A 20,952-nucleotide genomic window follows, 5' to 3' on the forward strand; every position below is an offset into this window, starting at 1 on the left:
TGTTTGACTTCAAAATCGTTTAATATCCACTATATAAAACCGGTTCTCAGTCATTCTTAAAAATCATGTATAGCAAATTTCTACGAATATTGAAATAAAAATCATAAGATTGATACTAGTTTTGTTAGCCTGGGACTTCGGGGTACCAAAACAGGTTTTAATTTTGTAGTTTTTCATTTTAATATCCTTGGAAATCGCCAAAATGGCCATTATACCTATCCCTATTTCCAACTAGCCCCCTCCTCAATAAAAATGATATTACATGACTGTTAAAACTTACTTTTATAATCTATAAAGCATAGTTTAACTTTCTGTTGTATCATTGTAAAATTATCCTCACTTAGCTCAGGCATTCGATTTATTATAACTTGGATGTTGCACCAGGTTTTTATGTACTCTGGTAAAGTGATGCTCGTAGCTGGCTAAAATGGTTTTTCCCCATCCCCTCCCATCCTAAAGGATAAACAAACTGACCAATAATTAAAGTGCACATTAGCAAGCTAAATTGAGGACAAATTTTCCCCTGTTGATTTATCCACGTGTGTCCTATATCCATTGCTCAAGATCAAGTCACAATTTAATACTCCTGAAGTACATCAACCAAACCTTTTATAAGATTAGAAAAATTTCAGGGGACTTTGCATTGTAAGCTATACTGGTACCTAAACCTTCTCTCATTCATTGACTTTATAACTTTGGGGACTTTAATCATTATTTTTGACAGATTGGCACAAATCTATTACAGAAAGTATATAAATAAATAACATGATATCTTGAATGACCAATGATAGGCCAATACAGACTGAATTACCAATGGCAGGCCAGTGTACATTTTAATTGGCCAATGGTAAACCAGTAAGGCGTCAATTTTTATAGGCACTATGAGTATGAAACGCATGTTAATTTAAACGAAGCACGTCCAGAACCAGTATTTTTCTGAACCTATGCTTTTTATACCATTATGATTTTTGTTATACCTTGAAGAAAACTTTTTTAAATTCTAAGTTTTGATAAAACTACAGATTGCCTTAACAAGTTAACCGGAGAAGACAAAACGTTTAATATTTTAACTATTTTAGAATTTAAGATTGTTCAAGCAAAGGTTGCGTGATTTTTAACATAAAAAGTATCAAATTGTACATATACGGTTTTTACTACCGACTTTCTTAATATACTAGCGGTTGCGCCCCTAGCATCTATGGGCACAGCATTTAAAGGGGTAAGTTAGAGGGTGGCATAGGAATGGCCTAAAACCACTTTAAAGCTTAAAATTATAAATAAAATAGCCTAAAACCATCCTGGGATCTCTGCAATGCTTCCCTGATAAGGAGAACTGTATCAGTTCAGTAGTTATAGAAATATTGAGCTTAATACCAAAACTTAATATATTAGGATATGCCGTATTCCTCATATAATCACGAACCTAAAACACACTAGAAAACACGCTTGCAGTAGATAAATTGTGGTTTTTATACTATAAGACGAAAACTCGTCCGACATAGCCCAGCGGCTTGAAGAATATTCAACATCAGCCGTTCGGATAACATCTATAATACAAAGTAGAACGAGGTCTATGTGTCTGTTTGTTTGTAGCGAAGGATCTCTCTAACCGCTGAACCGATCGGGTTCCCCTTTACAGGGTAGCTTCTCATTGGTCCCGGGAAGGTTTATAACTATTTTCTTGGGGGGTGGGACACCCCAACCCCCCAAAAATTAATACCCCCTCCTCAAAAAAAAATTTCTTTCTAAAACTAAAATTGTAGGGTCGAAAAAAAAATTCCCCCCAAAAAAATTGGTTTGATTAAACCTCTTGGGGCAAAGCCCCTAGAGGCTAGGGGCGAATCCGCTAGTAAGCAATAAAGTAAAAGAATTGAGCTATATGTAGCTCTTCCCCTCAGGGTAGAAACCCAACAAAAACATGATAAGAGTTGGTTTGCTGCAATAAAAAAAACATCAAGTTATTTCCAATTTTTTTTATTTTGGATAATTGATCTTTATAATTGACAATTATTTAAAATTAAAAACATGTCCATTACATAATTATTTAGTAATAATGTTGTACAAAATAAAAACATGACTATTTTCTATTATTTATAATGTATAAATTTTTCCAGTATGGATTCGAAACTGATTAATATCCGCTGGATTAGAACCGGTTTTCAGACATGCTGGAAAATTATATATAGCATCATATTACAGATAATTTTGTCTGAATACTAAAATAAAAGTCATAAAATTTAAACCAGTTTTGTTGGTGCGGGCCTTCAGCCCCTCCGTGCTAACTAAACTTGTTTTAAACTTTAATTTTTCATTTTAATATTCACGGAAACCTGTCTATAATACGATGCGATAAATAACTATTACTACACTGTCAAAAATTAAGTTCTCTATTTTAAAGGAATATTTCATTTAAAAGAAAAATTATTCTGCGTGCAATAAAATAATATAATTGCTAATAAAGTCGAGAAAAAAAATCATATGATATTTGATAGAAACTGATTTTTAAAAAGAAAATTGGATTTAATTTCGTATATTTCCAATAGGATATAAATACACAAATTTTCAATTTACCTGTAACAAAAGTTTAAAATAAAGTACTATAATTTTGACACCTGCCATAAAATGTAAAAATATTAAAATGGTAGATCATTGCAAGCATTGTTTAAGAACAGATTTCAGTAAAAAGAACCTAAAATACAGCGTTGACTTTAATTCAATCTTTGTCTGTGTCTTCTGTTCTACATGTTGCTTTATTATCTTTAATTTTCCAGTATGGCTTCAAAACCTATTGAAATCCGCTGGATTAGAACCGGTTCTCAGCCATACTGAAAAATCGTGTGTAGCATCGTATTAGGCAATTTTCCACGTATATTAAAATATAAATTATGAACTTAAACTAGTTTTTTTATTTTAATATCCGCGGAAAGCTGTCTATGATGCAATATGATAAATAACTTAAACCCTATGTAAAAGACTCAAAACTAATGATGAAAATATTATAAGTAGAACTTTATCACAATAAAATAAACTAAAATTAAAACGGATTTTTTTATGTTGTTTAACATGAATTTTAATTAAAATTAAGTATTATGCATATAAAATTAAACAAAAATCAAAATGATAAAACTAATAAAAAGAATTTTTCCCGATTTAATCCACAATTTTGAGATTTCTTAAAACTTAAATAATATACATAACAAAAATGATAAATCTAATTACTAATTATAAATTTTGAAACCATACAATATTTACTTTAAATTATAATAATTATAAATAAGTTGACGATGAAATTATAAAAATGATAAGTATAAAATAAAAGCATGTGGAAAATTTTTAATGGCGAAACGACATTTTTCGGTTGAGTTTTTAATTCGCCAAAATACATTGTTTTTTTAGTATTTATATAAATAAGGTCAAAACATATATACCAATGAAAGGCATTTAAAATTATAAATATAATATGTGGCTGACGCTTTATTATCCTGTAGCGGCTACGCCCCTAGAGGCCTCAATGGACACGTAAAATTGTTTCTTTTCAATCTATTTTAAAATCAGCTATTTTCCACACAAAAATTTCGCCGATAAATTGTTTTGCAATTGCCACAGGGCTGCGTATTTTTTTTTATATTTGTCGATTTCTAAGATAGTTATAAACCTTCCCGGGACCTATGAGAAACTACCCTGTTAAGGAGAACCCGATCGGTTCAGCGGTTAGCGAGATCCTTCCGTACAGACAAACAAACACACATCCTCTTACTTTATCATAAGGATACATATATAAAAGGAGAGTGCAAATAAATAATAAGTCACAATAAAAACATATTGAGTCCATTTAAATCCTTTTGACATTGCCTAAAAACAGGCAGTTTTTACTGACTTTTAAAAGCATTAATGATGACTTTTTTAACGCCTTTGTCAGCTGTTATAATATAAAGAATTATTAATGGGCTAAAATCAATTTATGAACTTTATTTAAGTGATGCTAAAAAAAACTACCATAAAAAATAACCTACAAGTTTCACTATACGATTTAATATATTTTGATAGTATGAATAATATCCATTTTTTATAAATATTATAAACATTTCTTCAAGATATTTCTAAGTATTTGAAGAAGTTATTTTTAGTCAACTGCCAAGCTAGGTTCATGCAATAGAATACAATGATAATAATTTCCTATCTAAAATGTATAAGGGAGACAGTTTTTATACAACAATCTCGTAATCAAAGTATTTAGAACATTTAGAAATATACTTGCAAGCAAAAAAATTGCATATAGCTTACAATAGGCCAGATGTAGATTCTTAAAAAAAATTTGCCCCACTAATCGCTTAGTGGGGCAAAATTGTTTTCGTGAAAAATCCTTCAAAATCAGATAAAAAAATCTACAAAAATTAAGTAAAATCTTAGGTATGTTAATAACCCTTCTATGATTTTGTTTAATTTTTGTAGATTTTTAATGTGATTTTGGTGGATTTTTCACGAAAACAATTTTCCTCCACTAAGCGATTAGTGGGGCAATTTTTTTTAAAGAATCCACCTCAGGTCTCAGAAATATCAATATCGAAAACTTAAAAATCGAATAGATTTTAACTTAATTCTTTTATTTCTACGAATCTGGAATGTTTCTAAAAGTACTAAATACTTGTATCACGAGACCTCTGCTTAAATCCTGTCTTCCTTGTTAGTAAACATCCTAAAAGACTTCCCAAAAGACTAGAAAAAACATTCGATGTAATTTTTCTTTAAATCCTTTTTAACATTTTATTTATATCTTTTTTCTGTATTTCATGTATAAGTTTGAAAAGCTGATACAAATTCCCAGTTTATCTGAAACAAAGAGTAACATAAATAAATATGTGGTAAATTAATGAATATATTATTACATGGATCTTACACGAGATTTTCACTTTCCCTTAAAAAGTAAACATAAGCGGGTTAAAATATCTTCCCCTCCCCTACTACTGGATCAACGACCTAACTAATAAATGAGTTCTATGTTAAGAAGCTAAATTAACGAAAATTTTTTCCCTTTCATAATATCCATTATTAAAATAAAGGGATGAGGGTTTCCAAGCAAAAATTCTAAGTAAGTTTTCAGCCAAAGGGATATTATTATAAGTGAATGTGAAAACTTTCATGTGATTAAAACTTACCTTTAACTTACATAATGTGGACTCAAGTCGTCACAGGTTCTGTTTTCTAACGCCGTTTAGAAGAACGGATTAACGTTACTTTGGCCGGTGCCGGGCCAGTTGGCACCCGCCGAGCCATTACCGTTGGTATGCAACTAAAATTAAAAGCATTTTATTATCAATTCAAAAACAAACAAGGATGACAACATCCATAAGTAGCGAAGCACAAATCTATAATAAAATAGACAAACAGACAAAGTAATTTATGGAGCTGATTAACTGTTATCATAAGAAAGAAAAGAAAGAGATAAATATGCAAAAACTTAAAATGATGAAACTTTGAAAAATTAAGGTTTATATCTGAAAGTTTTAAAAAGAAAAGCAGCTTAAAAGCAAAGATAGGAGCCGAGAAAATCTGTTGCAAAAAGTAAAAGCAGTTAAAGAGCTGTTTAGAAGCAGTCTGGCCGCTATTGATGATGAAAACTTAATTATGCTTCATATTGTTGGGAATGTTGACAAGAAGTTTCAGCTTTCTATCTTTTACAGGAGCCGAGAAAATCAGTTTTAAAAAATAAAAGCGGCTCTAAGCTGCTTAAAAGCAGTCCGGCCGCTATTGATGTTTCATACTTAATTATGCTCCATATTAATAGGAATGTTGACAAGAAGTTTCAGCCTTTTATCTTTTACAGGAGCCGAGCAAATCAGTTTTGAAAAATAAAAGCGGCTAAAAAGCTGCTTAAAAGCAGTCTGACCGCTATTGATGTTTTATACTTAATAATGCTTCATATCAATAAGATTGTTGACGAGAAGTTTCAGCCTTTTTTTTTACAGGTGCCGGCCAAATCAGTTTTGAAAAATAAAAGCGGCCAAAAAGTTGCTTAAAAGCAGTCCAACCGCTATTGATGTTTTATACATAGTTATGCTCCATATTGATGGAAATGTTGACAAGAAGTTTCAGCCTTCTCTCATTTACAGGAGCCAAGAAAATCAGTTTTGAAAATTAAAAGCGGCTAAAAAGCTGCTTAAAAGCAGTCCGACCGCTAACAATGTTTTATACTTAATTATGCTCCTTATTGATGGGAATGTTGACAAAAAATTTCAGCCTTCTATCTTTTGTAGGAGCTGAGAAAATCACGTTTCCCCCAAAACGTTTCAGACATACATACATACAGACGGACATTTCAAATTATAGAGTTGTAGCTTCGCTACTAAAAACGTAATTCCAATAATTAATAATAAAGTTATTAATCAATATTTAAGCCCGTTTGGCATTATAATTTCAATTTACTCTTTTATGAACCTTTACAATTGAGTTACCAAACCAGATTTTTGGCTCTGCTCCCTTATGTTTCATTTTTAAAAGCGAAGCTTTTCTATAATTAGGGTCGGTCCGTCCGTCCGTACGTCCGTAACGGATAGCTTTTTCCGTTAATTTAGGCATGTTAGAATTGTCCTATCGATTTCAAATTTTGCATGGTGATTCCTTTAGTAGTTAGGTACGATTTAGAAAGCGTAGCAACTCTATAATCATTACCAAAATGTCCGTACGTCCATTTTAAACATGTTGATTTTTTTTACTTTTTTTAACAAATTTTTATGTGATCAAATCATCGGATTGATCTGATTTTTTGTATATTGATTCCTGGGACAACAAAGTATAATGTAATAAGCAAAGCAACTCTATAATCAAGCCCTAAAAATGTAAGTATGTCCATAAAAATTATCCTGTTTCAAGCAGTTTTACAACAAATTTACTTACAATTTTGCTTTGACTCTTATAAATTTATATTATGATAATTAAGTTCTAACACTATACAAGTGTTAATGTCCGTTTGTCCTACCATTTCAGTGCTTCGCTTTTATTGATGTTGTCATCCTTGTTCAATAATATACACATGCATAATAACCAATTATTGAATCCAATTAGTAGACAAGCCTTTAGGTAGGCAGGTTAAGTTTGTTTATTATAAAAAGTTAAGAATACGGTTTTCGGTTACATTCCCATCTGAATAGAATTTTAACACACATGAACATTAACGCATTATTTTCAATAACGCTAATCTGTAATCACGAGGTAGGGACAGACTGAGTTAACAATACAAAATTATTATCATTTTCTTGCCTGTTGGTTATTAGTCCTTAGCTCATTCATACTTGGTTTAGGAGCAGCCGCGGCCTACAATAAAATTATTGTTGTTTTGACTAGGTAGGTATTGAAAATATAAAAAAAATTTCCTAAGAGAAAAGTAATGAAAGGAAAAAGCAGATAAGGCAAACAATAGTTTAAGTACATACTTAAAAACACAGGAATAATATTTTCTCGTATTCATTTGAATCCGGTGGATAGGAACCGGTTCTCATGAATACGAAAAAACTATGTCTAGCATCGTATTATATTCAGTTTTCTACGAATATAGAAATGTACAATCATAAGATTAAAACTAGTTTTTTTAGCCGGTGCCTTCGGCACCACGGGGCTAAAAAAACTAGTTTTAATCTTATAATTGTACATTCTATATCCGCGGAAAGCCGTTTATAATACGATACGAGAAATAACTATTATCATATGATATTTTACCCACAAATCTTTAGCATGGCATACATTCATTTTTCAATTAATAAAAATAGGTTTAAAATAACTTTGGCTGCTTATGTGTTATTTTTTGAAAGATAAAATACACTTGCCAAAGAAACAATATTAGACATTAACTCAAATTTTCGTATAAACTTTTTCCTACAAATTAGCAATGTCTGCCATTTTCTGTGATTTCATTTTCAAATAACTTGTCCCTTTACAATTAATAGAAGATCATAAAATATACAAATAATTAATACGCAATAAGTAATAAAAAAAATCTATGAACACTAAAACATCTAGAATGTAGGCATGCAAAGATTTAGAAAATAAATTCGTTGATTTTTTTCCATTTCTTGCAGTAGCAAGTCAATAATTACGTAGGTCTAACAAGGAAAACTAAATGGCATGTCAGCGACGAATCATGCAAAAAAAAAAAAAACCTACTTAGGTTTGGTAAAAATAAAGTAACGTTATTTTAATTTTGCATTAGAAGCTTGCCTAAATAGTTAAGTATTCAGAATGCCTATAGGTTTAGTGCTGTTTTTATGAAGCCTGTGCAAAATTATTAGTTCCAATTTCCCTGTTTTTTTTTTCGTTTTTATACATGAAAGACCACTTAAAGTAGTACCTAGTTTTTTTTATTACATTATAATAATAAAGTTTTAGTTAGGTCATTTGGGATAAATTCTGCAATAAATTGTAGCAAAATGCCACCAATGGGAATTCAACAAATTTCCTATACGCTACAGGAGCCAATGAGCCAATTCTTAAGGGTACCTGACCTAACCTAATAACCAAATCTAATCTATATCTGTCGAGAAACCCTTTTTTCATTGAATTATCCCATATGATCTAACTAAAATAGTACCTGGAAAATATTAGGCTGAGCAGCAGCCTAAACAAAAAAGCAAATATCAAAACCGGTTTTTATTTCTATACAACACAGTAAACAGCAGTTTTACAAGCTTTTAGTAGATGCTGCAGGTAGGGATAGGTTTATAGTAAGACTATTTTTAAAGAGAAAAGTAAGAAAACATTATATAAACTATTTAGAAAACTTGTTGGTTTCCCTGAAATGTTTCACTATAAACCTATCCTATTCAAAGATTAGATGTAGTGCTGGTTTAAAAATATTATACTTCATTTTAAAGTAGACTATCCAAGAATTGTAGTTGAGTTTAGAATCTGTTTAGAACAAAATACTACACATAGACTGTTTCCTTTTTCAAAATATCTTAAATAATCAAAATTCTAATTCATCTCTCATTTATCAGAAATCAAATAAAAGTTCGGTGCTCTCACACAAAGAGCCTGTTGAGCATGATAAACCCTCTCCTTATTTCTTTAATAAATTTTAAAAAGGAAGTCGTTGTTTTTTTCCTATGCCTGACTTCTGCAGGAGCAACGATATAAGATAACCTAACCTTACCAGACCTTAAGTATTAAGCAAACCAAGGAAAAAACCCTTCCCTCCCTTATTTCAATTTATTGTTAAAATGAGGGGAGGGGGCGTAAACTGTGCTTAATGAGGTACTTTGTGTAAAACCGCCAAAAAATTTTCAATAAGAATTACTTAAGAATTTAAAGTGCTCTTCTAGATAGAATTTGAAAACTTAAAGAAAACTAAAGATAAAATATCACAAATAAGCTACAGTCTTATTTTACTTAGTATAAGGGGAAAAATGAGGGAAAATTGGGAAAAAATTGAAGTAACTTTCTTGACATTGCAAACTTTATCTAAACTAACAGAAAACCAAACTTACTTCTTCATCTTTATAAGTAATGCAAGAGTGTAGGTATTTGTGATGATAAAAAAATAATAATTAAAATAAAAGAATAAGGTTGATGTAACACCAAACTAATATACAATCTACTGTTTAAGATAAGGGGGGGGGGGGGGGTTTAATGTAACCATCTCGTAATCAGTGATTAAATGGCACTTAGAATTTGAATTTCTATCTAAAATTTTTCATGAGTAATCCTTGGTAGGTCTATTTTCCCTAAATCGAACAATAAGTTGGAAAAGTAACGGCTGGCGGCTCAGCCTTTTAGCCGTTTTTTGCCTAATTTCAGGGCAAATTCATCATTAATTACGTAGGAATCAACTTTTTAAATCATATTTTTGGTTTAATTCATGTTAAATGATAGCAATAACCAATTTTTAAATTTCTAGTACCAACAGCTACCGGCTAGAACCGTTTGATAAGGTTTTTGAGTGAGAAAAAGTATTATGTGAAGATAGGTTTCGTGACTTTTTTGCTCTTAAGATAGTAATAAAATGGCAAAACAGCTGAGCCGTTAGCCGTTACTTTTCCAACTTTTTGTTCGATTTAGGGAAAATAGACCTACCAAGGATTATTCATGCAAAATTTCTGATCGAAATTCGAATTGTAAGTGCTATCTATTTAACCATTGATTACGAGATGGTTGCATTAACCCCCCCCCCCCCCCTTAGGTAAATAGACGGAAAAGGAAACCTGATGTTTTAATCAAAAAAGTATCATGAATATCCACCAATCCTCAAATGTCGATATTACAATAAACGCTGTATCACTTTGAAATTCAAAAGACAATTTTGAGGCTTAGTGGTATAAGATATTTTTATATTAAAAGTTCAGATTATCATCAATTCTTTGTAGTTGGATTCCTATGCTAAAATTTGTGACTCTATATGTACTATCTTTAAAAATCCTAAGTGTTTTTTCTTTTTTTAACAGGGATATATGTTATATCAATAGCATCTGAATAAATACTATTTTACGTCTACTTTTAAAAATGCCAGTTGAAAATATTTGATAATCAAGAAAAAAGTAATTTGTCGACATCTTACAGTATAGCACTATGCACTAGTAGGTAAACACTAAACAGCAACCGATAAATAAAACTGTTATACGTAAAATAGTTTTTATTTGGTTGATATATGATATTATATCCAAAGTTCCTGTTTTTATACTACATCTATCAAAAACTACAAACATGCCACAGAAGAAAGTGGGTGATTATTAAACGTTTTTTTATCTTCAAAATGTGCTTTTCTCTATTTTTAGTTTGTTCAAACATTAATTCTGAATTATATGACTAATATGTGCTTTTACTTCAAAAGGAAGGTCATCGTTTTTTTTTATACCTGAAAAGGGTTTGGCTGTTCTGAAAATGGGTTTCTGGCGGTTCCTGCAGGTTTTGCCTGAAACAAAAGGAATTAATAAAATAGAAATATGAACTGTAACACATATTATTTCTTTTATTATTACTTGGCTTAAATGACTAACACAACTTCATGAAAACTTAAAAAGATGCCAAGACTTATATTGATGGAAGGTGTGTGTAGCCATTGTTTCTTAAGGTTTAAACCTAAGTAGTCATGGAGAAGGACGAGACACTTTTGTACAGCCAGTAGGGCCAGATCAAGCTTCACGCTCAAGTACATTAGGACTTGATCCGCTGTCTCAAGGGAGCTACTCTTTATTACCTCACCCTCGCCGAGTATGGCAGGTGTCCCAAATTAAGTCACTGTAATGAATGACGCTCCCCGCCGAGGAGCTTGGGATAATTGTTGTACAGATATTATGTACGTTGAGTATCCAAACCACTCAATTACAGGGTGGCCACAAGGTTTTTAAAAAAAATCCGTACATTTCCGTGCATGCTAAAAAAAAAATCCGTACATTTTTCCGTACATTTCCGTACATTTTTCTACTATGTAGTAAATATATTATTTAGTAAAATTGGTTTCATACTAGGTACTGATCAAGATCTCATTTTCTCTGAAAAAAATAAAAAAAATAATAGGATAATATAACAGTGTGAGAGTTCATAGGGGTATTTTGGGAATGATCTTAAGTTTATTTGCCATTGTCTTTTTCCTTTAGATCCTTGGTTGATATGTCCTTAATAATATCAGGGAATTTAAGTGATAAGACATCAGACAATAATTTCATCTACTTCCCCATGAATGATTATCAAAAAAATACTCCCATTGATTAAAAATAATGAAACATCATAATACTTTGGTTACTGGTACCTAATAATTTACACAAGGGCAAGACTAGAATTAAAGTTACATCACGGGTAAAATAAACTTTTAGGGGGGGGGGGGGGTATTTTGCTGTTTCAAAATGGGGACAAATACAGCAGATAAGCAGATAAAAAAATAACAACTTGAACTAATTTATATCCTGAAAAGAGTATTGTTACATACTAATGTTTTAGTTAAGTTAACAATTGAATAGAAACTTTGAAGACAAATCTTGAATAGTTTGAATAATTCAACTTCTGGTACACCATTCTTGTCCAAACTGGTTCCCGTGAAATCTAAATGTAACTTACAAATATTATAATGATACAGAACAAAAAATGGATCATGGAAAGAAAACGAAGTTGCCGGTTTCATCGTATTTTTTCACAGCAGCTTTTGAAGGGTTATTTTAGGTTAGGTTAGTTTAATTAAATGTCAATGATTGCCCCGCAGGGTTAGAAAATATGCCCCGCAGGGCTAGAGCCCCCCGCAGGGGCTAGAAATAGGAGAAAGGCTACTGTGAAAAAACGACGAAACTGGAAACTTTGTTTTCTTTCCATGATCCCAAAAAATGATACATTTTACTTAATTTTTAAAGATAATAAACTAAGGGGGGGGGGGGGGGGAAGTTTGTACACTTATTGGAAATGAAATTCAGTATCAAATTTTGGGAGGGACGTGTGGGCTTGTGTTTATAGTTATCGACCTAATTCTTTTTGTAAAAGCTCTTATATGACTGGATGTACACGGAAAACTTTTAAAAATGAATTTCGGGACTTTCCTTCTAGGGGCTAGTGGAGCAAAAGACCCCCCAAAACACTAAAAATATGAGTTCTGAGCTTATTTTTAGATATATCAACCTGATTTTTTTAATGAAAACTTTTTAAAAATAACTGAACTTAGTAACCATTACACATTTCATTTTGGGACTTTCCTTCTATGGGCTTGTGGAGCAAGAGACCCCCCAAAACTAAGAATAGGAGTTCTGAGCTTATTTTTGAAGATATCAACCTGATTTTTTTTAAAGAAAACTTTATTAAAATAACTGAACTAAGTAACCATTACACATTTCATTTTGGGACTTTCCTTCTAGGGGCTTGTGGAGCAAGAGACCCCCCAAAACTAAGAACAGGAATTCTGAGCTTATTTTTGAAGATATCAACCTGATTTTTTTTACAGAAATCTTTTTTAAAACAACTGAACTAAGTAACCATTACACATTTCATTTTGGGACTTTCCTTCTAGGGGCTTGTGGAGCAAGAGACCCCTCAAAACTAAAAATACGAGTTCTGAGCTTGTTTTTTAAGATATCAACCTGATTTTTTTAATGTAAACTTTTTAAAAATAACTGAACTAAGTAATCATTACACATTTCATTTTGGGACTTTCCTTCTAGGGGCTTGTGGAGCAAAAGACCCCCCAAAACTAAAATAGAATTTCTGAGCTTATTTTTGAAGACATCAACCTGAATTTTAAAGAAATCTTTTTAAAAATAACTGAACTAAGTAACCATTACACATTTCATTTTGCAACTTTCCTTCTAGGGGCTTGTGGAGTAAAAGACCCCACAAAACTATAAAAAGGAGTTTTGAGCTTATTTTTAAAGATATCAACCTGATTTTTTCAAAGAACTTTTCAAAAATAAACGAACTAAGTAACCTTTACAGATTTATTTTTGGGACTTTCTTCTAGGGGCTAGTGGGGCAAAAGACCCCCTAAACACTAAAAATATTAGTTCTGACCTTATTTTAAAAGATATCTATCAACCTGATTTTATGAGGAAAACTTTTTTCACATAACTAAACTACGTAGCCACAACAGATTTTTTTAAAAATCAGGTTGATATCTTTAAAAATAAGCTCTTAAAAATATTTTAAGTGTTTAGGGAGGTCTTTTGCTCCACAAGCCGCTAGAAGGAAAGTCCCAAAATGAAATGTGTAATGGTTACTTAGTACAGTTATGTTAAAAAAGTTTTCTTTAAAAAAAATCAGGTTTCATTTTGGGTCTTTCCTTCTGGGGGCTGGTTGGGCAAAAGACCTCCAAAACGCTGAAAATATGAGTTCTGAGCTTATTTTTAAAGATATCAATAATGTGTAATGGTTACTTAGTTCAGTTATTTTAAAAAGTTTTTTTTTTAAATCAGGTTGATATCTTTAAAAATAAGCTCAGAAATAATATTTTTAGTTTTGGGGGTTAATTGCTCCACAAGCCCCTAGAAGAAAAGTTACAAAATGAAATGTGTAATGGTTACTTAGTTCAGTTATGTCAAAAAAGTTTTCTTAAAAAAATCAGGCTGATATTTTAAAAATAAGCTCATAACTTCTTTTTTTAGTTTTTGAGGGTCTTTTGCTCCACAAGCCGCTAGAAGGAAAGTCCCAAAATTAAATATGTAAGGGTTACTTATATCAGTTATTTTAATAAAGTTTTCTTTAAAGAATCTAGTTGATATCTTAATAAATAAGCTCAGAACTAATATTTTTAGTTTTGGGGGTCTTTTGCTCCACAAGCCCCTAAAAGTAAAGCCCAAAAATAAAATGTGTAATGGTTACTAAGTTCAATTATGTTAAAAAAGTTTTCTTTGAAAAAAATCAGGTTAATATCTTTAAAAATAAGCTCAGAACTCATATCTTTAGTGTTTTGGGGGGTCTTTTGCTCCACAAGCCCCTAAAAGGTAAGTTCCAAAATGAAATGTGTTATGGTCACTTAGATCAGTTATTTTAATAAAGTTTTCTATAAAAAATTAGGTTGATATCTTTAAAAATAAGCTCAGAACTCCTATTCTTAGTTTTGAGGGTCTTTTGCTCCACAAGCCTCTAGAAGGAAAGTCCCAAAATGAAATGTGTAATGATTACTTAGTTCAGTTATTTTTAAAAAGTTTTCTTTAAAAAAAATCAGGTTGATATCTTAAAAAACAAGCTCAGAACTCGTATTTTTAGTTTTGAGGGGTCTCTTGCTCCACAAGCCCCTAGAAGGAAAGTCCCAAAATGAAATGTGTAATGGTTACTTAGTTCAGTTGTTTTAATAAAAGATTTCTTTAAAAAAAATCAGGTTGTTATCTTCAAAAATAAGCTCAAAATTCCTGTTCTTAGTTTTTGGGGGTCTCTTGCTCCACAAGACTCTAGAAGGAAAGTCCCAAAATGAAATGTGTAATGGTTACTTAGTTCAGTTATTTTATTAAAGTTTTCTTTAAAAAAAATCAGGTTGATATCTTCAAAAATAAGCTCAAATATCCTATTCTTAGTTTTGGGGGGTCTCTTGCTCCACAAGCCCCTAGAAGGAAAGTCCCAAAATGAAATGTGTAATGGTTACTAAGTTCAGTTATTTTTAAAAAGTTTTCATTAAAAAAATCAGGTTGATATCTCTAAAAATAAGCTCAGAACTCATATTTTTAGTGTTTTGGGGGGTCTTTTGCTCCACTATCCCCTAGAAGGAAAGTCCCGAAATTCAATTTTAAAAGTTTTCCGTGTACATCCAGTCATATAAGAGCTTTTACAAAAAGAATTAGGTCGATAACTATAAACACAAGCCCACACGTCCCTCCCAAAATTTGATACTGAATTTCATTTCCTATAAGTGTACAAACTTCCCCCCCCCTTATAACACCATGCTCGGAAATTCCGTACACCAAAATGAAAAATCCGTACAATCCGTACATTTTTTTAGCACTTTTTAAAAAATCCGTACATTTCCGTACATCCATACATTGTGGCCACCCTGCAATTATCTCCCTTCTTACACATCCAGGGGAAACTGCGTGAATGTATTCAAATGAGAAATTCGAGTTGCCACATGGGGACTAGAACTTGAACACTCACCACCGTAACTCAGTGCGTTACCACTGATCTACGACAGTTATCTTTATTTACTAATCAATCAAGGTTGAATAGCTATAATGATATAATATTATTGTTGGAAAGTTCCCTTTGTTACCTTAACTAAGCAATCAAGGTTGAATGGCTATAATGTTACAATATTATTGTTGGAAAGTTCCCTTTGTTACCTTAACCAAGCTATTAAGGTTGAATAGCTATAATGGTATAATATTATTGTTGGAAAGTTCCCTTTGTTACCTTAACTAAGCAATCAAGGTTGAATAGCTTTACTGTTACAATATTATTGTTGGAAAGTTCCCTTTATTACCTTAACTAAGCAATCAAGATTAAATAGCTATAATGGTATAATATTGTTTGGAAAGTTCCCTTTGTTACCTTAACTAAGCTATCAAGGTTGAATAGCTATACTGTTACAATATTATTGTTGGAAAGTTCCCTTTATTACCTTAACTAAGCAATCAAGATTAAATAGCTATAAAAGTATAATATTGTTGTTGGAAAGTTCTCTTTGTTACCTTAACTAAGCTATCAAGGTTGAATAGCTATACTGTTACAATATTATTGTTGGAAAGTTCCCTTTATTACCTTAACTAAGATATCAAGGTTGAATAGCTATAATGATGTAATATTATTGTTGGAAGGTTCACTTTGTTACCTTAACTAATCAATCAAGGTTGAATAGCTATAATGATATAATATTATTGTTGGAAAGTTCCCTTTATTACCTTAACTAAGCTATCAAGGTTGACTAGGTTAGAATGTTCACCAAGTAAAGATTCCACGGATTTCTTGGGTTTAGCTCCTGTCTCCTGAAAAAAGTTTAAACTTACTAACATATAATTTTCGTAACTTTTTAAAAATCCGAAATATAAAATCTTAATGCATTGTAATCTGAAATTCTACGTCAGAAAGTATCATTAGCACTCCATTTAAAGTTATAACTTTAAGGAGAGAGGAGACATTTGACCGTAAATTATACTGCTATGGTACCTAATGTATTATCAACACATTATTATAATTCTTGGGTAAAAATAGTAGTGTCCTTATTATGCAACCAATAGATTTAATCTACTGAAGGGGCAATTTAGTTTATCATCATTATGGATGTAGAATTTCAATGAAAAGTACATTGTGATGTTTATAACTTTTATTTCCCGAAATATTTTAGATATAATACGTCAATTATGCATGAAGATATTTTCCTTGGGAAATTAAATTTGTAATTTCGAAAAAATCTACAAAAAAAAAGATTCGCACCTGTCCTCCTCCATTGAGTAGATCAACCCCACCACCAAGAAGTGCTCCGCCTCCCATAGGATCCAGCCCACTCAGGTCCCAGGGATTGTTGGCTGGCTGCTGGTTGTCTAGAAGGTTGTTGCCGCGGGATGGGGAGCCTGGTCCATCCCCACTCAAACCAGAGAGAATATCTACATTGTTACCTAAATTTTAAATCAATAGGTAATAGTAAAATAAAATGCTTATCTACATAAAATTATAGGATATAAGAAAAATTCCTAGTACCTTTATGGAGTAACGTATATAATGAAGCAGGGGTGTATTTTCTGCAAATTTGACCCGGCTGAGGTAGGGGGGGGGGGGGAGGGGGCTTGGGGGTAAAAAAAGAATCCTGTGCAGAATATACAGCCCTGTAATGAAGTTGATTCAAAATAGTAGGTTCAGGTGCAAGTCCCCGCAGGGATAAAGCTTTATAAAACAAAGACGATAAGAAAAAAACACACATTACTTTGACCGCTAAAACTCACCATTATTAGCTGGTTGTCTGGACGGTGACACAGCCCAGGGCTGGGGGGAGACAGACCCACCTCCCGCATTCCAGGGCTGGGGCGAGGCGGCTGTGGGGGGTGGGACCGCAGGCGGCGCACCCCATGGATCATTTAATGCACCAAGACCTAAAATATGACATTCAATATGAAAGATTTTAAGGGAGAAACACTTGCAGAAATTATCGTTTTATTAAAACTTCGATAATTTCGGTAATAAACAGAATTACTCCAGAGAAACAAACTTTAACCCGGCCCAATAGACAATTCAGTCATGATATTGGTTGAATTGTTCACAGATTTTGTTACTAAAGTGCATATTCTTTTCATTTCATTTGCATTATGAGTCAGCTTAAATAGTCGCATTTCTAAGGAATAAGCTTTTTTGGGGTAAATTAAATTGTGTAAAAATGTCTTCCATCGTATAATGTGAAGCATATGACAAAACATATAATAATTAGCTTTCTATAAATTTTATCGTTGAAAAATGTCGTTCCTCCTCAATGGATCGTATATGATAAAAAAATAAACTAATGTGTTTGTTTTTTTTATTTGATGAAATTATGGGGCTAATTTGACCATCTAGATATGCTATGTCTATTGTAGTAAAGTATTAACGTCATTGTGACAATCAAAGCCTGCGATTAAGCCGCCTTAACAGAATCTAAGAATAGTAATGGACTACCTGGCGCACTGGAGACAACAGGTTGAGCCCCCCAGGGATCAGCTGCTGCTGCTTTAGCAGGTGATCCTCCCAATGCTGCCAAATTAGGATAGACTCCTGCAATAATAAATTGTTGTATATGCATATGAAGTTTTTTTTATTTTGCTTTCTGTTTTTTTATTAGTTTATCCATCAATTCATTGAAATATTAACCAGAAAAATACTCAAATTCACTACTGGAAGGTGATTAAAATCACTTGTTCTCGTTTGTGCATAGTCCCCTTTTAGTGTCTATATATTTAACTAATTTTGTATGTGCTTACCTTGACCAGGACTGACGGCTGTTGCTCCACCCCAAGGATCATTCTGTGTAGGTCCAGCCAGAGCAAGAGCACCTGAATATTTAATAATTTCAAGACCACACCTGTCAATCAGAGCGTGGGGATAAAGGGCTGTAAATTACACAGTCCCCAAAGTTTTAATATAACGTTTTCTCATTCATTGCCTTATCAACTTCAGAGACTTTAAATGAATTTTGATTGGTTGTTTTATTAAGTTGAGTGTCCAAACGTTTTGTAATCTACAGAAGGGGTAAATTTTTTTAAATTAACATTGGGAAAATATATCAATTTATCGTTCATTTTCTAATTCCTTTAGATCCCTGATTAAATATGATTAGTGAACACTTCTGACTGGGATAATATTAATATTCTATTACCTGAGCTTGATGTGGGTGGGGCAGCTAGGGCTGCAAGGGCACCCATATTGCTAGTTGGCAGAGAGGCACTTGCCCCACCCCATGGATCAGCCTGGGGCTGGGCACTGGCCCCCCACGGATCTGCCGCGCCCAAGGAAGCCTGTGTGCGCTGTGGTGGAGCTGGGTTGCCGAAGTTGATGTCGGCCAAGTCAAGAAGAGCGTCCACACCCCCTCCGCGGGCACCACCCCCGCCTGCATCAGCACCTCCCTGAGGCCGACCAGCCTAAAATAAAAGGCAAGGGATATAAAATATTTATTGACACAAAATCTTTTAACAAAACATAATAATTTCAATTTAATCCTGTTATATTTCCACGGAATCAATTTCATTTCTTAATTGGAGATTATAATATGTCCAAACAGACACGACTGCTATATGGGTTGGGCTGGTGGTAGTTTTTCGTTTTTACTGTCAGGTTTTTTTTGGTACTTTTTCTAGGAAATATTAAATAAAAATTAGTTGCGTTCACACAAAGTACCTGTTAAGAACTTATTACACCCCAATCCCTTACGTTTTAAAGTATTTTTTTCCCATACAAACACCTGCAGAGCCCATTCCTGTAGGCTAGGGCTTCAAAGTACCAAATACAACCGAACCAACCTAACCTGAACTAATAATAAACAAACGAAATAAGTTGTGGAGGAGTTATCAGTGATCAACAGGGTACTTTATGTGAAAGCGCCATAATCACCTTTGCCTGTTCTTCTTTGCTCTTTTCAATGGCAAGTTTCAACCTCATCTCATCACTTTTCTTCTTATTTTCTTCCGTCTCCGCCTCCTCCCTAAAATAAAAAGCCTTTATATTCGTTCTATTAATGCTTTTTGAGGGAAAATTAAACATGAATTGTTTACAAGTTTTATGAACTTGCAAATAACCTGTTTTAATAAAAAAAAGTTTTCTCTACCTACCTAATAATAAAGGACATTCAAGATTTTAAATTTTGATTCACATAAAAAGTTAAAATGTTTATAAAATGTAAAAAGTATACAAAAAAACATGCCAATATTTAATGTATATTCCTTAACGTTTGAAAAATAAAACACAGAAACCCAAAGAATTAACCCAATATAAACAAAACATCCATAACCATGTTAAAACACATCAAACCTTTCTTTTTCAGTAGTATATAAGAATTCCGTTGGAATCGTTTCATTTGAATTGTACACCCCATTTCTGAAAGTGTGGGTCAAACAGTAGTTAAAATTAACCCCTAGAAGTTTTTGCAAAGTAGGGTTATTCAAACTTAATACGTCTATAATAAACATTACATTTAGTTGATGGATTTAACAAAAATATTTGTCATAAGAATTGGAATGTAAAGATTCAAAGTATTAAAACTGAAACATTGATACTTTATAGAAGAAAAAACAAGTAGGTTGCAAGAAGGAAGAATTTTAATAGGCAATACCCACAAATCAATTGAAAAACCATTCAGACTTTTGCTTTTAGCATTATCTTAACAAATATTGACGTTTCTAAAGTCTTTTTTAATTAATGAATGGGTACCCGGCTAGGTGTACAGAAAAAAAGCTTCCAAAAAAGAAACAATTTACCTTTATCCTTTCAAAATCAATCATACCAAAAATAAATATTGAAAGTTTAAGCTATTGGGTCTTTTTGGACTTTAAGGCCAATGACATCGAAGTCTTCAATTTTACAAAATTACTTCACACACGTTAAAAGTAATCACCTTCCCCGCTAAATAAAAATTCTTTCTCCTTGCATCCAACTTATGCTGGACCTTACTCATGACAACCTGAAAGATACTAACCTGGACATGGCCAGGGCAAGCTGGAGCTGCAGTTCTTCCTCTCCGGCAGTCTGAGGTCTACACAAGACAAGGGTCAACATCAGGCTCATATGCTCTTACTTTTGGGTGGGATCATCTTGTAGTTTTTTAATGTACCTTAGTTTTATACTTACACTTATCTAGGAGTTATTGAAGTCTTATTTTTTAGAAACTAATGAAAACAGGCGGATAAAGACTTGAGTTAAACAAAAAAAAACACCAAAACAAACACTTCCATCACCTTTCAATATTTTTTCTATAAAATCTGTACAAATCTTTATCCGCCCTCTTTAATAGTTCCTTGAAAATAGCAAACACATCAAAATGTAGTTTAAAGGCAATTTTTTAAACTCTAAATATATTAAATTTTGTACTTCTAAAATCTTAGTTATTAGAGG

At 32.3% G+C, this 20,952-nt stretch overlaps 1 protein-coding gene across 14 annotated transcripts in view; it reads right to left on the reverse strand.

The window, feature by feature from the left end:
• Positions 1-1,961: 1,961 nt before the first annotated feature.
• Positions 1,962-20,952, reverse strand: part of lqf (epsin homolog lqf) — a 35,677-nt gene continuing 16,686 nt past the window's right edge. Inside the window, exons 9-24 of one of the 14 annotated variants that reach the window (XM_080169010.1) lie at positions 20,537-20,593; positions 19,873-19,938; positions 19,456-19,546; positions 18,725-18,986; positions 18,330-18,401; positions 18,028-18,123; positions 17,325-17,471; positions 16,819-17,000; positions 16,287-16,370; positions 10,841-10,897; positions 8,582-8,608; positions 7,258-7,311; positions 5,157-5,290; positions 4,660-4,830; positions 2,365-4,180; positions 1,962-2,168 (exon numbers count right to left, since the gene is read on the reverse strand). In XM_080169010.1, coding sequence (XP_080025136.1) covers positions 5,213-5,290; positions 7,258-7,311; positions 8,582-8,608; positions 10,841-10,897; positions 16,287-16,370; positions 16,819-17,000; positions 17,325-17,471; positions 18,028-18,123; positions 18,330-18,401; positions 18,725-18,986; positions 19,456-19,546; positions 19,873-19,938; positions 20,537-20,593 — 1,273 coding nt within the window. In that variant the 3' untranslated portion in view covers positions 1,962-2,168; positions 2,365-4,180; positions 4,660-4,830; positions 5,157-5,212. Of the gene's footprint in view, positions 2,169-2,330; positions 4,831-5,156; positions 5,291-7,257; positions 7,312-8,581; positions 8,609-10,840; positions 10,898-16,286; positions 16,371-16,818; positions 17,001-17,324; positions 17,472-18,027; positions 18,124-18,329; positions 18,402-18,724; positions 18,987-19,455; positions 19,547-19,872; positions 19,939-20,536; positions 20,594-20,952 lie in introns of all 14 variants that reach the window. The other 13 variants (XM_080169008.1, XM_080169009.1, XM_080169016.1 and 10 more) reach the window with 13 other exon arrangements.

The sequence above is a fragment of the Acartia tonsa genome, chromosome 8, assembly GCF_053477335.1.
Source record: "Acartia tonsa isolate MP-2025a chromosome 8, ASM5347733v1, whole genome shotgun sequence".
Classification (NCBI taxonomy): Eukaryota; Metazoa; Arthropoda; class Copepoda; order Calanoida; family Acartiidae; genus Acartia; species Acartia tonsa.